A 19,566-nucleotide genomic window follows, 5' to 3' on the forward strand; every position below is an offset into this window, starting at 1 on the left:
TGCCTTTGGCTTGGGTCGTGATCCCAGAGTCCTGGGATCGAGCCCTGCGTCGGGCTCCCTGCTCGGCGGGAAGCCTGCTTCTCCCTCTCCCACTCCCCCTGCTTGTGTTCCCTCTCTCACTGTGTCTCTCTGTCAAATAAATAAAATCTTTTAAAAAAAAAAAAAGAACCTAAGTCCCAAACACTGTGTTGGAATACTTTTTATTATATTAATTAATTTGATATTCATAATTCTATGAGTAAATAATATGATGCCCGTTCCAGAAAATAGGACTCAGAGCTAAACAGATGAGTTGCCTGAAGACACAAAGCTAGTAAGTGGCAGAATCTAGACTTGAATTCCATTTCATATATGGCTTGTTCTTTGTCTATATTACACATTGTTACTTCTCCCTTTTGCAGATTTTTCCTAGAAATGTCAATATTTTGCTTTTAGCTAGTATGGGGGGGCAGAGGGATGGACTCAGACCCAAGTCTCAACCATTTTACTTTTCCATCAAGGCGAGGGCACCACCTAGCGGCATACACTTTACCACCAATATAGTCAAAGACCATAAAAATATGGGAAGGAAATGGTTTTCACTGTTCTGCTTTCCTCCACTGGTTTGACACTACCTTGTAACAAGGTGGAGTGTCTGCCATTAGCTCTTATAAATCAAAAATAATAGAGAAGTCTGGTAACACTAAAGACTGAAGAAGAGTTTTGGAACGAGACAGACATAAGTTCAATCCCAGATTCAATATTTACTTTGTGACCTTGGTAAATTACTAAAAGTAGCTTGAGTCTTTCTCCTCCTAACACCATTTACCTGACAGGATTATCATGGAAATAATGTGAAAATCATCCAGCACAGTGCTTGATCCAAAGAGCTTCCTCAATAACTACTGGTTCCTTTCCCTATTTTCCTTTTATGTAGCTTAAAACCACATATGTGTTCTGCTTTGTTTTTGTTTGTTTTGTTTTGTTTTTTAAGATTTTATTATTTATTTGAGAGAGAGAGACACAGCAAGAGAGGGAACACAAGCAGGGGGAGGAAGAATGGGAGAAGCAGACTTCCCGCTGAGTAGGGAGGCCGATGCGGGGCTCGATCCCAGGACCCCGGGATCATGACCTGAGCCTAAGGCAGACGCTTAACCACTGAGCCACACAGGCACCCCTGTTTTTGTTTGTTTTTAATTTTAAGTAGGCTCCACACCCAGTGTGGGGCTTGAACTCACAACCCTGAGATCAAGAGTTGCATGTTCTACCAACTGAGCCAGCCAGGTGCCCCTTGCTTTTTCTAGAAATCATACCATACCACTGGCTCATACTGTGTTTAAGATAACTTCCATATTCTTTTGTATGTAAACTATAATAAAGGCAAATTCCACAACATATATTATTTTTATAAATATACAAAATCAACAATAAGCATTTTTTTATATCTACTTAACTACGTACCTGGCACTGTGACAGTGGATGGGAACTCACTATCTGAGTGGGGGGGGGAAATATAACATGTAATACCATGCAGTAAGTGCTTTCATGGACATAAGTGGCAAATGTTATGAAACGACAGAGGAGGACAAAGTCTGTTAGAAGGATGTGGATCAGAAATGCTACACAGAAGAAGGAACATTTGAAAAGTCTCTAGAAGATGAGCTCACCAGTTAAGGGCGCAGAATTTCTAAAAATATAAAATATATCAGGATATCAGAAGCAATGAGGAATGAAGAAACACAGTGAGGGAACACAAAGAAGTATAGTGTGGTTGGAATACAGTCTGCGATGGATGAAGAAGTGGGGAGAGATTTGTGGCACAAGTCAATGATAGCTCATTAAGCTCACCTGGAATCTAGATGATAAATGCATTATCTATCACCATCATCATCATCCACAGCAGTTATCATTTATTAGATATGTACTGTGTGCCAAACCCTGTACATACATAATTGCTAAGCCTCACAACAACCCTGCAAGTTACAGGTTATCTTCACAGAGGTTAAGAAATTTGCCCAATGGCACAGAATCAGTAAGGGGTAGAGCTGAGTAAGATTCAACCCCAGGTCTCTGATTCTTTTCTACTACACTGGTGGTTCCAAACTTGACTGCACAACAAAATCACAAAACAAAATGTTTTTAAAAATAGGTTCCAGACCCTAATCTAAAACAATGTATCTAGAGAGTAGGACCTTGGAACCTAATTACAAACAAATTCTCCAACTGACACATAAATAGGAAACCAAATGGCAGTCCAACTTTTTGAAAATACCACAAAGACTCTTAAAACAGACACACATAGACACACAATCCTCACAAAATTTTGCAAGGGTATTATAATCCCCACTTTAAAGAGAAAACTCAAACTCAGGAAGCTTACAGATAACTTCCCTCTTCCAGTCAACAAGGGCAAAAATAAGATTCAAACACAGGTATGTCTGGGTCTTCTCTGTCACGCTGTGTGGTAAACAGAATTCTAAAAAAAAAGACCCTAAACGACCCTTGCCCCTATATAATTTCTTCCCCTTTCAGTGTGGGTGGAAACCTAGGAATATGATGAGATATCTCTGAAGTGATTATATTACAGAATGTGTTATCACTGGAGTGATTATGGCAAAAGGGAGATTATCTGGTGGGTGTAACCTAATCCCAGGAGGCCTTTTAAAAGCAGTGTTTTCTGCAGCTGGTAGCAGAATGGGAAGTTAGAGAAATTCAAAACACTGGAAGGATTCAATGCATCTGCCCTGCTGCCTTGAAGAGGAGAGGCGTTACATGACGAAGAATATGTGCAGCTTTTAGAAGCTGAGAGAAGAACCCAGCTGACAGCTAGCAAGAAAACAAAAACCTCAGTCCTACAGTCACAAGGAAATGAATTCTGCCAATAACTTAAATGACCTTGGAACAGATTCTCCCTTAGATTCTTCATCAGAGTCTCCAGATAAGAGCCCAGCCAAGTCAATACCTTGATTTCAGCCTTGTGAGACCTTAAGCAGAGAATGCTTTTGAAATATCTGGTCTAAAGAACTGTGAGATAATGAACAGGTAAAGGGTCCTGGGACTGAGCCCCGCATCAGGGTCCCTGCTCAGTAGGGAGCCTGCTTCTCCCTCTCCTCCCCACTCGGGCTCTCTCTCTCTATCTCTGTCACCATCTCTATCTCTCTCTCTGTCATATAAATAAATAAAATCTTAAAAAAAAAAAAAAAGAAAGAAAGAAAAGAAAGGAAAAAATAGTGCTTTAAATGTAACAATGAAACAGTGGCCCAAACCTAGATTGAATTCAACTGAAGAGCTGTCTCAATACACTCTGCCAAAGTCTCACTATTTAGCTATCTCAAGCCAAGAAAGCAGTTAATACCAGACTGAGTGGTGACTAAGATCAGTAACAAATGCTTAGAAAAGCAATAAAACCAAGACGACAAAAGAGAAACCAATGGAAGGAAAAAAAAAAAAAAACAGTAAACAAAGTTGAATTTTTAAAAATCTATATGCTATCACATATACATCATCTGCTCAAAATAAGCCTGTCTCATTTCGATCCTTCAAATTCACCAGACTAAAAGTCAAGGAGGCTTACCTGCTTATATTAAAGCATCAGCCTTACAGGCAGACATCTAATTTAACACACACATCTAAGAGCCTCCTGGAACACTCGCCAAGGATAGAAACTGGTGGATGCCATTTTCACACTCTCCCTTTGCTATGCTCCAGAGCACTAATATCTCTTGGAAGGAAGCTTTTACAAGTGTCTGCTGCCCCAATTTTGGGGGCTACTGCCTAGGAGATGCCTCTTGATCTGGAGGCCAGGGGAGCTTTCATTCCTGGTCCCATGGGACTGTAATCATCAGTGTCACCCAGAAAGGAGATTATATTCGTCTGGTGCCCTGATTTTTGCAACTGCTACCAGGGGACCCCTCTATATCACCTGGCTTTGGTGACCAGTGGGGCTTACTTACACTTGTGGGTCCCACGGTCTGTAACCAACAGAGAAAAAAATTCTTCCTTTTTTAAAGATTTCATTTATTTATTTTAGAGAGTGAGTGGTTTTCACACCTAGAGCTCCAAATTTTCTGGCTACTGCCCAGAGGATGTCTTTACTCACCCGGCTCTGGTGGCCAGGGTGGGCTGCATTGCTGGGTTCCACAAGACTGTGGTAGGCTATGACTACACAAACAGCAGACTGATTCACATTCCCCAATCTTTCTGTGAAGAGGGCCCCTTAGCTTGTCTGGTTAGCTTTGGCTTGAGGGGCAGGCTTCACATCTGGCACATATTTAGTGACCTATGGAGTTGCTCTAAGGGAACACAGGCTGTGGACACCATCTTGGCCCTCTTCCTTGCTCCAGCTTCTGGTATCACCCAAAAAAGAGCTCTTACACACATCTGCAGCCCCAATTTCTGCGTGACTGCCATCCAGGGGACACTTCCAGATGGCCTGGCTCTGATGGCCAGTGGGGCTGACATTTGCAGTCCCACAAGACTGCATATAATTGCATACATTTAAAAGCTGATGCCCCAGGGTCTGGCTTCCAGTTAGTTTGAATCTAGGTACTGAGATCCTCCCATTTGGGACACTGACAGGTCTTGGCACATCCTCAACTACAGAAAAAAAAAAAACCCTGGATACAGAGACAAGTAATTTACCTGATTAAGAGTTCAAATCAATGGTCATAAAGATGCTCACCAAACTGGGAAGAAGGTTAGGTAAACACAGTGAGAACTTAAAGAAATAGAAAATATAAAAAAGTACCAAATAGAAGTCACAGAACTGAAGAATACAATAACTGAACTGAAAAATACGCTAAAGGGGTTCAACAGCAGACTAGATGAAGCAGAAGAAAAGATTAGTCAACTCAAAGACAAGGCAGTGGAACTCATCCAATCAGAACAGCAAAAGGAAAAAAAGAATGAAGAAAGTGAGGACAGCTTAAGGGACTTATGAGACAACATCAAAAAACTAACATTCACATCATGGGGCTCCCAGAAGAAAAGAGAGAAAGGGGCAGTAATCTTATTTGAAGAAATAATGGGTGAAAATTTCCCTTACCCAGGGAAGGAAACACACATCCATGTCCAGAAAGTACAGAGAATCCTAAGTAAGAGGAACCCAAAGAGATCCACACCAAAACACATTATAATTAAAATGTCAGAAGTTAGGGGAACCTGGATGGCTCAGCCAGTTAAGCATCTACCTTCAGCTCATGATCTCAGGGTCCTGGGATCAAGCTGCGCGTCCAGCTCCCTGGTCAGCAGAGAGCCTGCTTCTCCCTTTCCCTCTGCCCCTCCCCCCTGCTCATGCATGCTCTCTCTCTCTCTAATAAATAAAATATTTTTAAAAGAGGGGGGATAGGGGCTGTTTGCCAGGAGGAGAGACCACGTGATTAGAGAGCTGGAACTTTTAGTCCTCCCCACCTCCAACCACAGGTGAGGAAAGAGAGGTTGGAGGCTGAATCAGCTAATGGCCAAAGACTTAGTCAATCTTGACTATGCACTGAAGCTTCCATATAAAACCCAAAAGGACTGGGTTCAGAGAGGTTCCAGGTTAATGAATACATGGAGATGGTGGGGGAAGGGGAGAGTGGCATGCATAGAGAGGGCATGGAAGTTCCATACCCTTTCCCCCAATCTTGTTTTATAGCTCTTCATCTGGCTGTTGATTCACATCCTTTATCATATCCTTTAGTAAATTGGTAAACATGCTTCCCTGAGTTCTGTGAGTTGCTCTAGCAAATCAACCAAACTTAAAGAGGAGGCTGTTAGAACCTCCAATTTGTAGCTGGTCAGTCAGAACACAGGTAATGGCCTGGGGCTTACAACTGGTGTCTGAAGTAAGGGGTGGAGAGCAGGCTTGTAGAACTGAACCCTTAACCTGTGGTGATTTTTCAAACACATCAATCAATTAAATGGAATAGAGAGCCCAGAAATAAACCCACACATACATGGTCAGTTAATTTACGACAAAGAAGCCAAGAACATACAATGAAAAAAGAACAATCTCTTCAACAAATGGTGCTGGGAAAACTGGACAACCAAATGCAAAAGAATGAAAGTAGACCATTATCTTACACCATACCCAAAAATTAACTCAAAATGGATTAAAGACGGGGCTCCTGGGTGGCTCAGTTGTTAAGCGTCTGCCTTCGACTGAGGTCTTGGTCCCAGGGTCCTGGGATCGAGGCCTGCATCAGGCTCCCTGCTCCGCGAGAAGGCTGCTTCTCCCTCTCCCACTCCCTCTGCTTGTGTTCCCTCTCTGGCTGTGTCTCTCTCTGTCAAATAAATAAATAAAATCTTTAAAAAAAAAAATGGATTAAAGACTTGAACACAAGACCTGAAACCATAAAACTCAGAGAAAACATAAGCGGTAAGTTCCTTTACCTTATTCTGACTCCAAAAGCAAAGGCAACAAAAGCAAAAATAAACAAGTGGGATAACAGCAAACTAAAATCTTCTGCATAGCAAAGGAAATCATCAACAAAATGAGAAGGCAACTTATTGAACAGAGGAAAGTATCTACAAATCACATATCCAATAAGGTTAATATCCAAAATATATAAAGAACTCACACACTCAATAGCAAAAAACCCAAACAACCCAATTTAAAAATGGGCAGAAGATCAGATAGACATTTTTCAAACGGAGCCATACAGATAGATGGCCAATAGGCACAGGAGAAGATGTTCAACATCACTAATTATCAGGGAAATGCAAATCAAAACCATGAGATAGCACCTCACACCTTAAAAAGACAAGAAATAAGTGTTGGAGACAATGTGGAGAAAAGGAAATCTTGTACACTGTTGGTGAGAATAAATGTAAACTGGTGCAGCCACTATGGAAAACAGTATGGATGTTCCTCAAAAAATTAAATAGACTACCATATATATGATCCAGCTATTCCACTTCTGGGTATTTATTCAAAGAAAAACAAATGAGGGCGCCTAGGTGGCTCAGTTGGTTAAGTGACTGCCTTCGGCTCAGGTCATGATCCTGGAGTCCCTGGATCGAGTCCCGCATCGGGCTCCCTGCTCAGCGGGGAGTCTGCTTCTCCCTCTGACCCTCCCAACCCTCCCCCCTCTCATGCTCTCTCTCTCTCTCTCAAATAAATAAATAAAATCTTTAAAAAAAAAAAAAAAAAAAAAAAAACAGGGGCGCCTGGGTGGCTCAGTTGGTTAAGCGACTGCCTTCGGCTCAGGTCATGATCCTGGAGTCCCGGGATCGAGTCCCGCATGGGGCTCCCTGCTTGGCGGGGAGCCTGCTTCTCCCTCTGACCCTCCCCCTCTCATGTGCTCTCTGTCTCTCTCATTCTCTCTGTCTCAAATAAATAAATAAAATCTTTAAAAAAAAAAAACAAAAAAAAACAAATGAACAAACAAAACTCATGGATACAGAGAACAGACTGGTCATCAAAGTGGAAGGCGGATGGAAGGTACAAAATGGGTGAAGGAAGTCAACTGTATGGTGATGAACGGTAACTAGAATTACTGTGGTCACTTTGTAGTGTAAACAAATACCAAATTATGGACTCCTGGGTGGCTCAGTCGTTAAGCGTCTGCCTTTGGCTTGGGTCATGGTCCCAGGGTCCTGGGATCAAGTCCCGCATCGGGCTCCCTGCTCCACGGGAAGCCTGCTTCTCCCTCTCCCACTCCCCCTGCTTGTGTTCCTGCTCTCGCTGTCTCTCTGTCAAATAAATAAATAAGATCTTTAAAAAACAAAACAAACAAAAAAATTATATCATACACCTGAAACTAATATAATGATATATACCAATTTTACCTTAATAAAAAAAAAAAAAAGAAAATTAAGGTAAACTTCATAATCGTTTTTATGAATCAACTAAAAAAAAAAAAGCCCAAGAAATAACAAGTGTTAGTGAGGATGTGGAAAAAAGGCAACTCTCATGCAGTGTTGGTAGAAATGTGAATTGGTGTGGCTGCTACAGAAACACAATGTGGAGGTCCCTCCAAAATAAAAGAAAATACCATACGACCCAGCAATTATACTTGTACGTAGTTATCTGAAGACGATGAAAACACTAATTCAAGAAGATACATGCACCCCCATGTTCACTGCAGCATTTTTTACAATAGCAAAGATATGGAAACTACTTAAGTGTCCAATGATGGATGAATGGATAAAGAAATCGTATTATATATACTTCTTTATATATCTGTGTATACACACACACACACCAGATTATTATTCAGCCATAAAAATAAATGAAATTGGGTCATTTGTGACAACATGAATAGACCGTGAGGCCATTGTGCTAAGTGAAATAAGTCAGAGAAAGACAAATACTGTCTAATCTCTAAAACAACAACAACAGAAAAAAACCCACTCTGTATCAGAGAACAGATTGGTAGTTGCCAGAAGCTGGGGATAGGGTAGGAGAAATGTTCACTGTTTTGGGTTTTTTTTTTTTTTCCAATTTATTGAAACTAAAAGAATTTGGTTTCTTTCTCAGTTATTTCCCATTTCTGCCAATTAATTACTGTTAATAAAGGCAATAATATGTTTACCAAATATATTCACATCTTCAAAAGTAAACATGCAGAAAAAAGATGGCAGAAAGAAAATAACAGGAGCCAGAAGAAGACAAGACTACTAGAAGCTGATCTACCTAATTATGATAAAGGTAGACTCATCTTTAGATATAATGGAGTACTAGAAATTGTACCCCAAACCATGTACTTTTTCTTAGCTTTAGCAATTTGGTCAATGATGGAAACTGAACAAGGAATTAAAAGCAGTGTGAAGCTATAAGCCTGCACTGTCCAGTGAGCCACTATTAGCCTTACATGGTTACTGGGCACCTGATGTACAGCCAGTCTGAACTGAGATATGCCGTAAGTATAAAAGACACAATGGATTTTGAAGACCTAATATAAAAAAAATAATGTATGGCGCCTGGGTGGCTCAGTCGGTTAAGCGTCTGCCTTCAGCTGAGGTCATGATCCCAGCGTCCTGGGATCGAGTCCCACACTGGCTCCCTGCTCAGCAAGGAGCCTGCTTCTCCCTCTCCCACTCCCCCTGCTTGTGCTCTCTCTCTCAAATAAATAAATAAATAAATAAAATATCTCATTAATAATTGTTTACTGATTACATGTTGAAATAATAATATTCTGGATATACTGGCCTAAACAAAATATATTAAAATTAACCTGTTTCTTTTTCCTTTTTATTTATTTTTAAATATTTTATTTATTTATTTGAGAGAGCACGAGACAGAGCATGAGAGGGGAAAGGGTCAGAGGGAGAAGCAGACTCCCCGCTGAGCAGGGATGCCGATGCGGAACTCGATCCCAGGACGCTGGGATCCTGACCTGAGCCGAAGGCAGTCGCTTAACCACTTGAGCCACCCAGACGCCCCTCTTTTTTTCCTTTTTAAATGTGGCTACAACAAAATTTTAAATTACATATGTGGCTCACATTATATTTCTATTGGACATCACTGCTACATAGACCCTTATTAAATAGTGTTGAATAGGAAAAAACAAAGCAACTATAAAGTAGGGATTTTTCAGAGTTATTTCTACTGTTTGCTCTATTACCAACACTGTAACTCATTTAATTGCTAGCCCTGGTCCCTGACTGTAAAATAGAGGTTAAAGGGAAAAATCAGTAGCTGCATTAAGTCATGGATACATTAAAACATTGACTAAAAGAACAGAGTTCTAGTCCTGGTTCCGGCACTGGCTAGCAGTTACGATGGAAAAATCGTTTTTTTCTGAGCCTTGGTTGCCTGTCCCAACAATTAATTAAGAAAACTAAATTTAGATCTCTATGATTCCATCAAAATTGGTTTTCATAAAAATGAATACTCACCCTGAGTCTAACACATCCTCTGCGAGAGCCTCTCATCATTTTGTCCTTGGACTAAAAGAAAACAAAAACATTCAATGAATAAAAAATTAACAGACTATTTTTAGAATCATCTGGGGATAAAGAAAGAAAAATTATAGTAATATTCCCCATTCTTCATCCATATCCCCAATCCCTCTCCAACCCCCCAAAATCACTTAAAGCTAGGAATTAGCAGTTTCAAATGAATATGTTTTAAACTGGTGGTGTGGATGTTGGTGCATTGTTGGTGGAAATGTAAATTAGTGCAGCCACTATGGAAAACAGGAGGTTCCTCAAAAAATTAAAAATATAAATACCATACAATCCAGTAATTCCACTTCTAGGTATTTTCCCAAAGAAAATGAAAACACTAATTAGAAAAGATACATGCATCCCTATGTTTATTGCATTATGTACAATAGCCAAGAAATGGAACCAGGCTAAGTGTACACCAATAGATGAATGGGTAAAGAAGATACAGTGTGTGTGTATACACACACATATACACAATGGAATACTACACCATAACGAAGAATGAAATCTTGCCATTTGTGACAACATGGATGGACCTAGGGGGTATTATGCTAAGTGAAATAAGTCAGACAGAGAAAGACAAAATACCCTATGATTTCATTTATATGTGGAATCTAAAAAATAAAACAAACAGAAACAGACTCATAAATACAGAGAACTAGTAGTTGCCACAGGGGAAGAGGTTGGGGGGATAGAAAAAATAGGTGAAGGGGATTAAAAGGTATAAACTTCCAGTTATAAAATAAATAAGTCATGGCGATGAAAAGTACAGCATAGAGAACATAGTGAATAATACTGTAATAACTTTGTATGGTAACAGATGGTAACTATACTTATTGTGATGAGCACTGAGGTGTGTATATAAATGTTGAATCACTATGTTGTACACCTGAAACTAATATTGAATATCAACTATAAAAAAATAAAATAAAATGAAAACCTTTTATAGTCTATACAAATAAACCTAATCACAGAATTTTTGTGCCTTTAATATAGTATATATTACACTAATTTTAATTCCTTCTCATGCCCCTTAACTCTAGCTCAGTGTTTCTTTCTTTTTTTTTTTTAAAGATTTATTTATTTCAGAGAGAGCAAGAGCAAAAGTTGGGGGGCAGAGGGAGAGGGAGAAGCAGACCCCCCGCTGAGCAGGGAGCCCCATGCAGAACTCGATCCCAGGACCCTGGGATCATGACCCGGGCCAAAGGCAGATGCTTAATGACTGAGCCACCCAGGCGCCCAAGTTCAGTGTTTCTCCTATTTTAGAGAGTTTGAGAATTACCTAGAGGGCTAAGAATCACCCAGAAGTTAAAGATTCACTCCCAGATGATTATGACTCAGGCAGATGGAGGACCACATTTTGAGAAACACTGCTTTATCTCTTTTCAATTCCCCAAATGCATCACATTTTTTTGCCTCTGAGATTTCTCATCCAATGTTCCTCAGCTTGGAATGCCCTTGACCCTGATTTTCTGCCGTGCTATCACTCATCAACACCTTATCTTACCTGTGAGTTGGATTCCCATTCCTCTCCCAGATCTCCTGTATGTTCCTGTCATGGCATGTACCATCTTGTGCTATAATGACCAGTTTACTTGTCTACTCACCCACAACACTGCACATTCCCTAGGGAGCAGGAATTCTATCTGACTTATGCTTCAGAACAATGTCTGGCACACATTAGATGCTCAAAAAATATTTACTAATAAAATGTTGCTTACCCTGTAAGTCTCCCTTACTGGACGGGGCTGAACAAAGGCTATGTTCTGCATAATAAGCCTTATGTTGATATTCAGTAAATAGTCCTAAAATTAAATTTAGTCTTGTGTAATAAAGTGAATCCTCAAATATAATCAAAGTTTTAAAAATATTTAATGCCTCAACAACTGATATTTTTCTGTACTCCCCTATGCAAGAAAGAAGTAAAATAAGCCAACATCATGAAATTATGTTTTAAAGAAAACTGTCCCACTTTAAGCCAAGAATGCCCTCCATCCACTGTACTAAGTCACAGGCAAACTTCCAATTATGACTATACAGGATTTAATGCACAGCATTTTTTATAATTAACAATACTATATTATATACTTGAAAGTTACTAACAGAGATCTTAAAAGTCCTCATCGTAAAAGAAAAAAAAAGGTTAACTATGGGAGGTAATGGATTATGTTAACTAACCTTACTGTGGTTATCATTTTGCAATATATACGTATATCAAATCATCACACTGTATACCTTAAACTTATACAATGATATAATCAATTATATCTCAATAAAACTGGAAAAAAATAAATATTTCTTAGGGATATTTGTATGTCCGTATATAAAGATCTGCCTTACCCCTTTCATTGCCTGCAGTACATTCTATGAACACAGCTTATGCCATTTTTCATTGATTCTAAACTTATAAATGTAACAATATTACAATGATAAATCAAAGTTGATTCTTAAAAAAAGTACCAAGCCATACGAATTCATGTTAAAAAATGATTATTTTAAAAAAATTATTATTAAGGGACAGAAGACAGTTGTCTTTATTCCACTTAACATACAAAGATTCATACATTTTGTTAAAAAATTCTCACTACCAAGCACAGTCATAAGAGTTCTCTACTAACAATACAGTTAGCAAAAACACAGTTAACAAAAACATTCTCTAAGCATTTAATAGCCCTTTACCATACTCTAGACTTATCTTCAAAAGTGTCAAGGCATACATAAAAATACTAATTAGGTTTGAAAATACCCAATGAGAGAATACAAATCAAGGCAAGAACCAACATATTCATCCTTAATTCCTCTTCCACTTTTAAAAATATGGTTATAGTGAACAGGAAAAGAGTAAGAGAGGCCCCAGTGATGGTACCTAGGGTTATGAATTAGAAAACACTGAAAGAAATAAGTGAAAATAATTAAAACAAATATAACTAGAAAACAATCAGACAAGTCCAAAATGTGGAATACCCTACAAAATAATTGGCCTAGATTCTTTAAAAAGGTCCAAGAAAAAAAAAAGACTAGCATGTAAACAACTGTAATACAATGAAAAATTACATGAATATAGGCACAAAGCACCCTGAGCTACAGAAGACCCCCTGCTGTGGAAAAAGATCAGGGAATACAATACTGAAGTGACCAGGTTTCAAGTTTCAATCTGGGACTTAAAAAAAAAAAAAAAAGGTTCTAATAAGAAAAGAGGGGAGGTAGGAAGAAGAGGGCATTCCAATCCAAAGGACCACCACCAGCCAAGGCACAGATACAGAAAACTCTACACACAAACTATTCATAGAAGGAGAGTAGATTTATAGACCCAAGCACAGAGTGCAAAGAGGAACATGGAGAGAGATGAGGCTGAAAAGGAGATATGGGATCCAGATTCTGAAGAGTCTGAAAAAAATACTGAGTGGTTAAGGAAATCAAACTTTACTCAATAGTTAATGGAGAGCTACTGAGGATTTTTTTAGGAGGGTAATAACATTCTCAAAGGTGTGTTTTAGAAAAAGTAACACTGTTAAGTATGAGGACTTGGGCAAAAGAACGATGGTGACATTAATAGCAATAGCAGCAGCCAACAGTAGATTCTTACTGATGCCCTCTATATGACAAGCACTTTAGATACAGTAAACCTCGCAAGACTTGACATGGTAAGAATTATTTACATATTATAAATGAAAGTGACACCAGGGAGATCAAGTAAGTATTCAACATTACACATGTAAAATGTAGCAGAGTTTGAGACAGCAGGCACAATTTGGAATGGCCACCCTGCAAATCATTCCTCCAGACCACAATCTGCTCTGTTAGCCTGGAATCCTCTTCCACAATGGCACAGGGTCCTCTCATTCTCGCTCCACTCAGCTCTAATATGCAGCTTAAGGGAAGCTGGTGTGATTAAGTCCCTCAAGCACAGTGAGTGCTGAAGGGGTGGTGTCCACTACCCCACAAGGCAGAATAGAGTCCTTTCCCAGGAAGTTTTTCTACTGGAGCTGAAAGAAGAGCTCTTCCCATCTGTTCTTGAAGCTATGAGGTGTAGTTGCCATGAGACATGTGCCTTCTACATGAAGAAAGCAATACATAAAGCCTACACAGTGAGATGAGAGATGAGAGGTGGAAAGTCCTAGCTGCCAGTGTCCAGCTACACCCTGGAGAGCAATCAATCAGCAGGGTGTTGACTGCCTAAGCAAATGCCGCTCACTGAATATCAGGGTTTTTTTTTTTTTTTTTAATGAATATAAGTAGCTTCTGCTGAGAAAAAGGCAGGGCCAGCAAACCCACTCCAGTAATCTTCCTTCCGGGTGTTATTTTACCAATGTTCCGAGACCTTAAAATAAATTTTTAGCAGGCTGAAGAGTCACACAACCTGTAATTAGATGAGGGGCACCTGAGTGGCTCAGTCGTTAAGCGTCTACCTGTGGCTTAGGTCATGATCTCAGGGTCCTGGGATTGATCCCCCCATCAGGCTCCCTGCTCAGTGGGGAGTCTGCTTCTTCCTCTCCCTTTCCCCCTCCTCCCCACTCATGCACACGCACACTCTCAAATAAACAAAATCTTAAAAAAAAAAACAAAAAAACAACAATAACCTATAATGTAGATGAGATCCCTCTTTCTGCCTCCAGGTACAAGGTCAAGCACCTCAAGAAAGGATCATTCTGAAATGGATGCTAAAGTCTTTTAGGCTGGATGAGGATCCCCCATGAAGTGGGGAGATACACAGCTGATATGTTCTACTCCCTAAGGGATTCCAGGACTAACAAAGATTTTTGGGTTTTGTGGTTGCATTTGCTGATTTCTCGTATTTATTTTTTTATTTTAAAAGATTTTATTTATTTATTTGACAGAGAGATAGCGAGAGCAGGAACACAAGCAGGGGGAATGGGAGAGGGAGAAGCAGGCTTCTTGCCAAGCAGGGAGCCCGATGCGGGGCTCGATCCCAGGACTCTGGGATCATGACCTGAGCCGAAGGCAGACGCTTAACGACTGAGCCACCCAAGTGCCCAATCTCTCATATTTATTAACACAAGGGCCATGCAATCAAAAATTATTTTTAAGGGGCACCTGAGTGGCACAGTCAATTAAGTGTCCAACTCTTGATTTTGGCTCAGGTCATCTCAGGGTGGGGAGATAGAAGCCCGCATCCAGCTCCTTGCTCAGCACCGAGTCTGCTTGAGATTCTCTCTCCTTCTCCCTCTGCTCCTCCCATCCCTCCCACTTGTGCATGCTCTCTCAAAATAAATTTAAAAATCTTTAAAAAATTATTTTTAATAATCCTAGGCTAATCAGCTAACCCCAAGGTATTGATTCAGATTACAATTCATATTAAAGTTTCAAAGTAAATTACCACAAATACAATATAATGCTGCCTGTAATAGATTACATGTCCCCCAATATCCATTCTCCTCTCTCCTTCCTTAAGTAATAAAATCATCCACCCCAAGTTTTAACTGAACACATGGCTCTCCTGCTGTATATTACATTCCCAGCCTCCCTTTCAGCTAGGTATAGGCTATTTATCTATATAATGGCCAGTGGGCTACGAATGGAAACAATGTACGCAACATATTGTGCCTTTAAAAGGAAACTACTGGGGTGCCTGGGTGGCTCAGTCGTTAGGCGTCTGCCTTCGGCTCAGGTCATGATCCCATGGTGCTGGGATTGAGCCCCGCATCGGGCTCCCTGCTCGGCAGGAAGCCTATTTCTCCCCCTCCCCCTGCTTGTGTTCCCTCTCTTCCTGTGTCTCTGTCAAATAAATAAAATCTTTTAAAGAATAAAATAGAATAAAATAAAATAAAATAAAATAAAATAAAATAAAATAAAATAAAATAAAATAAACTACCTGCAGGGCGCCTGGCTGGCTCAGCCAAAAGAGCATGTGACTCTTGATCTTGGGGTTATGAGTTCAAGCCCCATGTTGGGTATAGAGAGTACTAAAAATAAATAAATAAATAAAACTAAAGTAAAAAGGAAACTCCTTGAAAACATTCTTTTCAAGTGCACATGCAACATTCTCCAGGATAGACCACATGTTAGGCCATAAAACAAGCCTCAATAAATTTAAAAGGATGGGAACAATACAAAGTATGTTCCTTATTTTTTTATTTTATTTTTTTTAAGATTTTATTTATTTATTTGACAGAGAGACACACAGTGAGAGAGAGGGAACCCAAGCGCGGGGGGGGGGGGGGGCGGAGCGGGAGAGGGAGAAGCAGGCTTCCCGCTGAGCAGCGTGCCCGATGCAGGGCTCCATCCCAGGACCCTGGGATCATGACCTGAGCCAAAGGCAGATGCTTAACGACTGAGCCACCCAGGTGCCCCCAAAGTATGTTCTTTAACCCTGATGTGTTAAAAGCACAGCTCAATAACAAAAAGAAATTTGGGAAATTCAAAATATGTGGAAATTAAATAACATATTCCTAAATAACCAATGGCTCAAAGAAAAAAAAATCAGAAAGGAAATTAGAAAATATTTGCAATGTGAAAATGAAAACAACACACCAAAACTTTCAGGAGATAGTGAAAGCAATTCTTAGAAATTTATAATTGTAAAAGCCTACATTAAAAAAAAGATCTGAAATCAATAACCTAACTTTATACCTTAAGTAACTACACAATGTAGGGGAACTAAACCTAAAGCAAGCAAAAGAAAGGAAGCAATAAAGATTATAAAATAATAAGCAAAAATAAATGAAATTAGAAAATAGAAAAATCAATGAAATCAAACCTTGGTTCCTTGAAAAAGATCAACAAAATGGACAAAATTTTAGCTTTACTAACCAAGGAAAAAAGAGGACTCAAATTACTAAAATCAGGAATAAAAGAAGAGACATTACTAACAACCTTACAGAAACAAAAAGGATTCTAAGGTAACATGATGCACAACAAATTAAATAATCTAGATGAAATAGACAAATTCAAGAACTGTCACAACTAAAGAAGACTAAAAAATCTGAATAGGCCTACAACAAGTAGAGAGACTGATTTCGTGATCAAAAAACCTCTCACAAAAGAAAGCCTAGGCCCAGTTGGCTTCACTGATAAATTCTATCAAATGTTTAAAGAATTAACAACAACCTTTCCTACTCTTCCAAAATTTCAAAAGAAGGAACACTTCCCAACTCTTTCTATGAAGCAAGTATTATTCTGGAACCAAAACCAGACAAAAATATCACAAGAGAACACCAACATCTACTGTAAATAAAGATGAAAAAAATCCTTGACAAAATACTAGCAAACCAAATCCAGCAACATGTAAAGGATTACACAGCTTAACTATTTATGCTCTAAATTTGTGTGTCCCCCCTCCCCCACCTTCAAATTCATATGTTGAAATCCTAACCCTCAAGATGATGGTATCAGGAGGTGAAGCCTTTAGAATAGACCTCATGAATGGGATTAGTGCCCTTATTTAAAAAAAAAAAAAAAAAAAAACCTAAGAGAGCTCCCTTGCCCCTTCCACCATATGAGGTTACAGTGAAAAAGATGGTCATCTAAGAAGGTCCTTACCAGACAATGAATCTACCAGTGCCTTGATCTTGGACTTCCTAGCCTCTAAAACTGTGAGAAATAATTTCTGTTGTTTATAATCTACCCAGTCCATGGTATTTTTGTTATAGCAACCCAAACATACTGAGACAATGACCAAGTGGGATTTATTCCAAAAATGCAAGGTTGGGTCAACATATGAAAATCAATCAATATAATATACCATATTAATAAAATAAGGAACAAAAATCACATGATCATCTCAAAAACAGGAAAAGCACTTGACAAAATCCAACATTCTTTCATGATAAAAGCACTCAAGGACTAGAAGGTAACTATTCTATTTCATAGAAGGACATCTATGAAAACCCACAGCTAATATCATACTTACTGGTAACAGACTAAAAACTTTACACCTAACAGCAGGAACAAGGCAAGGATGTCCTCTCTCATCACTTCTACTCAACATTATACTGGAGGTTCTAACTGGGAAAATTAGATAAGAAAAAGAAATAAAAGACATCCAGATTGGAAAGGAAGAAATAAAATTATTTGAAGATGACAGAACCTATATATAAAAAATCTTAAGGAATCCACCAAAACCCTATTAGAGGTAATAAATGAGTTCAGCAAGTTTTCAGACCACAAGACCAATATATAAAAAATCAATTGTGTTTCCTTTCTTTTTTCTAAGATTTATTTATTTGAGAAAGAGAGAAACAGAGAGACAGAGAGAGAGCAAGGGTGGAGGGGCAGAGGGAGAAGAATCTTAAGCAGACTGTGGGCTGAGCACAGAGCCCAGTGCACGACTCAGTCCCACAATCTGAGAGATCACAACCTGAAATGAAACCAAGAGTCAGATGCTCAACCAACTGTGCCACCTAGCTGCCCCAAAAATCAATTGTGTTCCTATACTCTTGGAACAAAAAAATCTAAAAATGAAATGAAAAAACAATTCCATTTATAACATCAAAAAGCATTTAAATACTTAGTAATAAATTTAATTTTCAGAAGTACAAGGCTTGTACAATGAAAACTGCAAAGCAATGTTGGAAGAAATCAAAGACCTAAATAAATGGAAAGACATCTCATGTTCATGAAGTAGAAGACTTAATATTGTTACAATGGCAGTATTCCCCAAATTGACTTACAGATTTCATATAATCCCTATCAAAATCCCAACTGTTTTTTTTTGCAGAAATTGACAAGCGGATCCCAGAATAGCCAAAACAATCTTCAGTAAAACAACAACAAAGTTGGAGGACTCACACTTCCCAGTATCAGAACAATAAAAAGCTACAGTAACAAAGACAGTAATTAGAACAATGAAATAGAATTGAAAGTCTAGAAATAAACTCATACAGCTATGGTCAATTGATTTTTGACAAGGATGCCAAGACCATCCAATGGGGGAAAGAATAATCTTTCTAACAAAGAGTACTAAGACAACTAGATAGGGGCGCCTGGGTGGCTCAGTTGGTTAGGCGACTGCCTTCAGCTCAGGTCATGATCCTGGAGTCCCAGGATCGAGTCCCGCATCGGGCTCCCTGCTCGGCAGGGAGTCTGCTTCTCCCTCTGACCCTCCTCCCTCTCATGCTCTCTCTCATTCTCTCTCAAATAAATTAAAAAAAAAAAAAAATCTTAAAAAAAAAGACAACTGGACATACCCCTATGCAAAAGAATAAAGTAGGGCCCCTACCCTAACCATTAAATTATTAATAATAAGCTAAAACTATGAACTCTTAGAAGAAAACACAGGTACAATTCCTTGTGACTGTGGATTATGCAATGGTTTCTTAGGACACCAAAAGCACAAGCAACAAAAGAAAAATAAACTGAACATCAAACTTAAAACATTTATCCTTTTCAAAGGACACTATCAAGAAAGTAAAAAAAACAAACCACAAAATGGAAGAACATATTTACAAATCCTACATCTGGTAAGGGACTAGTATCCAGAATATATGAAGAACTCTTACAATTCGACAATAAAGACAACTCAACTTAAAAATGAGTAAAGGAGGGGTGCCTTGGTTAAGGCAGCCCAGGTCATGATCCCAGGTTCTGGGATCGAGCCCCACATGGGGCTCCTTGCTCAGCAGGGAGCCTGCTTCTCCCCTGCCTGCCGTTTCCCCCTGCTTGTGTTTGTTCTCTCTCTCTCTCTGTGTCAAATAAATAAATAAAATCTTAAAAAAAAAAAAAAAAGAGTAAAGGATTTGAATAGATCTCCTAAGA

The 19,566-nt window shown here is 39.1% G+C and overlaps 1 protein-coding gene across 7 annotated transcripts in view; it reads right to left on the reverse strand.

Moving 5' to 3' along the window:
• The window catches only part of OSBPL9 (oxysterol binding protein like 9), a 187,493-nt gene that overhangs the window by 143,084 nt on the left and 24,843 nt on the right, over positions 1–19,566 (reverse strand). For all 7 annotated transcript variants that reach the window (XM_045897716.2, XM_045897714.2, XM_045897713.1 and 4 more), the window contains one exon: positions 9,802–9,852. In XM_045897716.2, coding sequence (XP_045753672.2) covers positions 9,802–9,852 — 51 coding nt within the window. The remainder of the gene's footprint in view (positions 1–9,801; positions 9,853–19,566) is intronic.

Source organism: Mirounga angustirostris, unplaced genomic scaffold (assembly GCF_029215605.1).
Source record: "Mirounga angustirostris isolate CCGP_5_RB_7025 unplaced genomic scaffold, mMirAng1.0.hap1 SCAF_4, whole genome shotgun sequence".
Classification (NCBI taxonomy): domain Eukaryota; kingdom Metazoa; phylum Chordata; class Mammalia; order Carnivora; family Phocidae; genus Mirounga; species Mirounga angustirostris.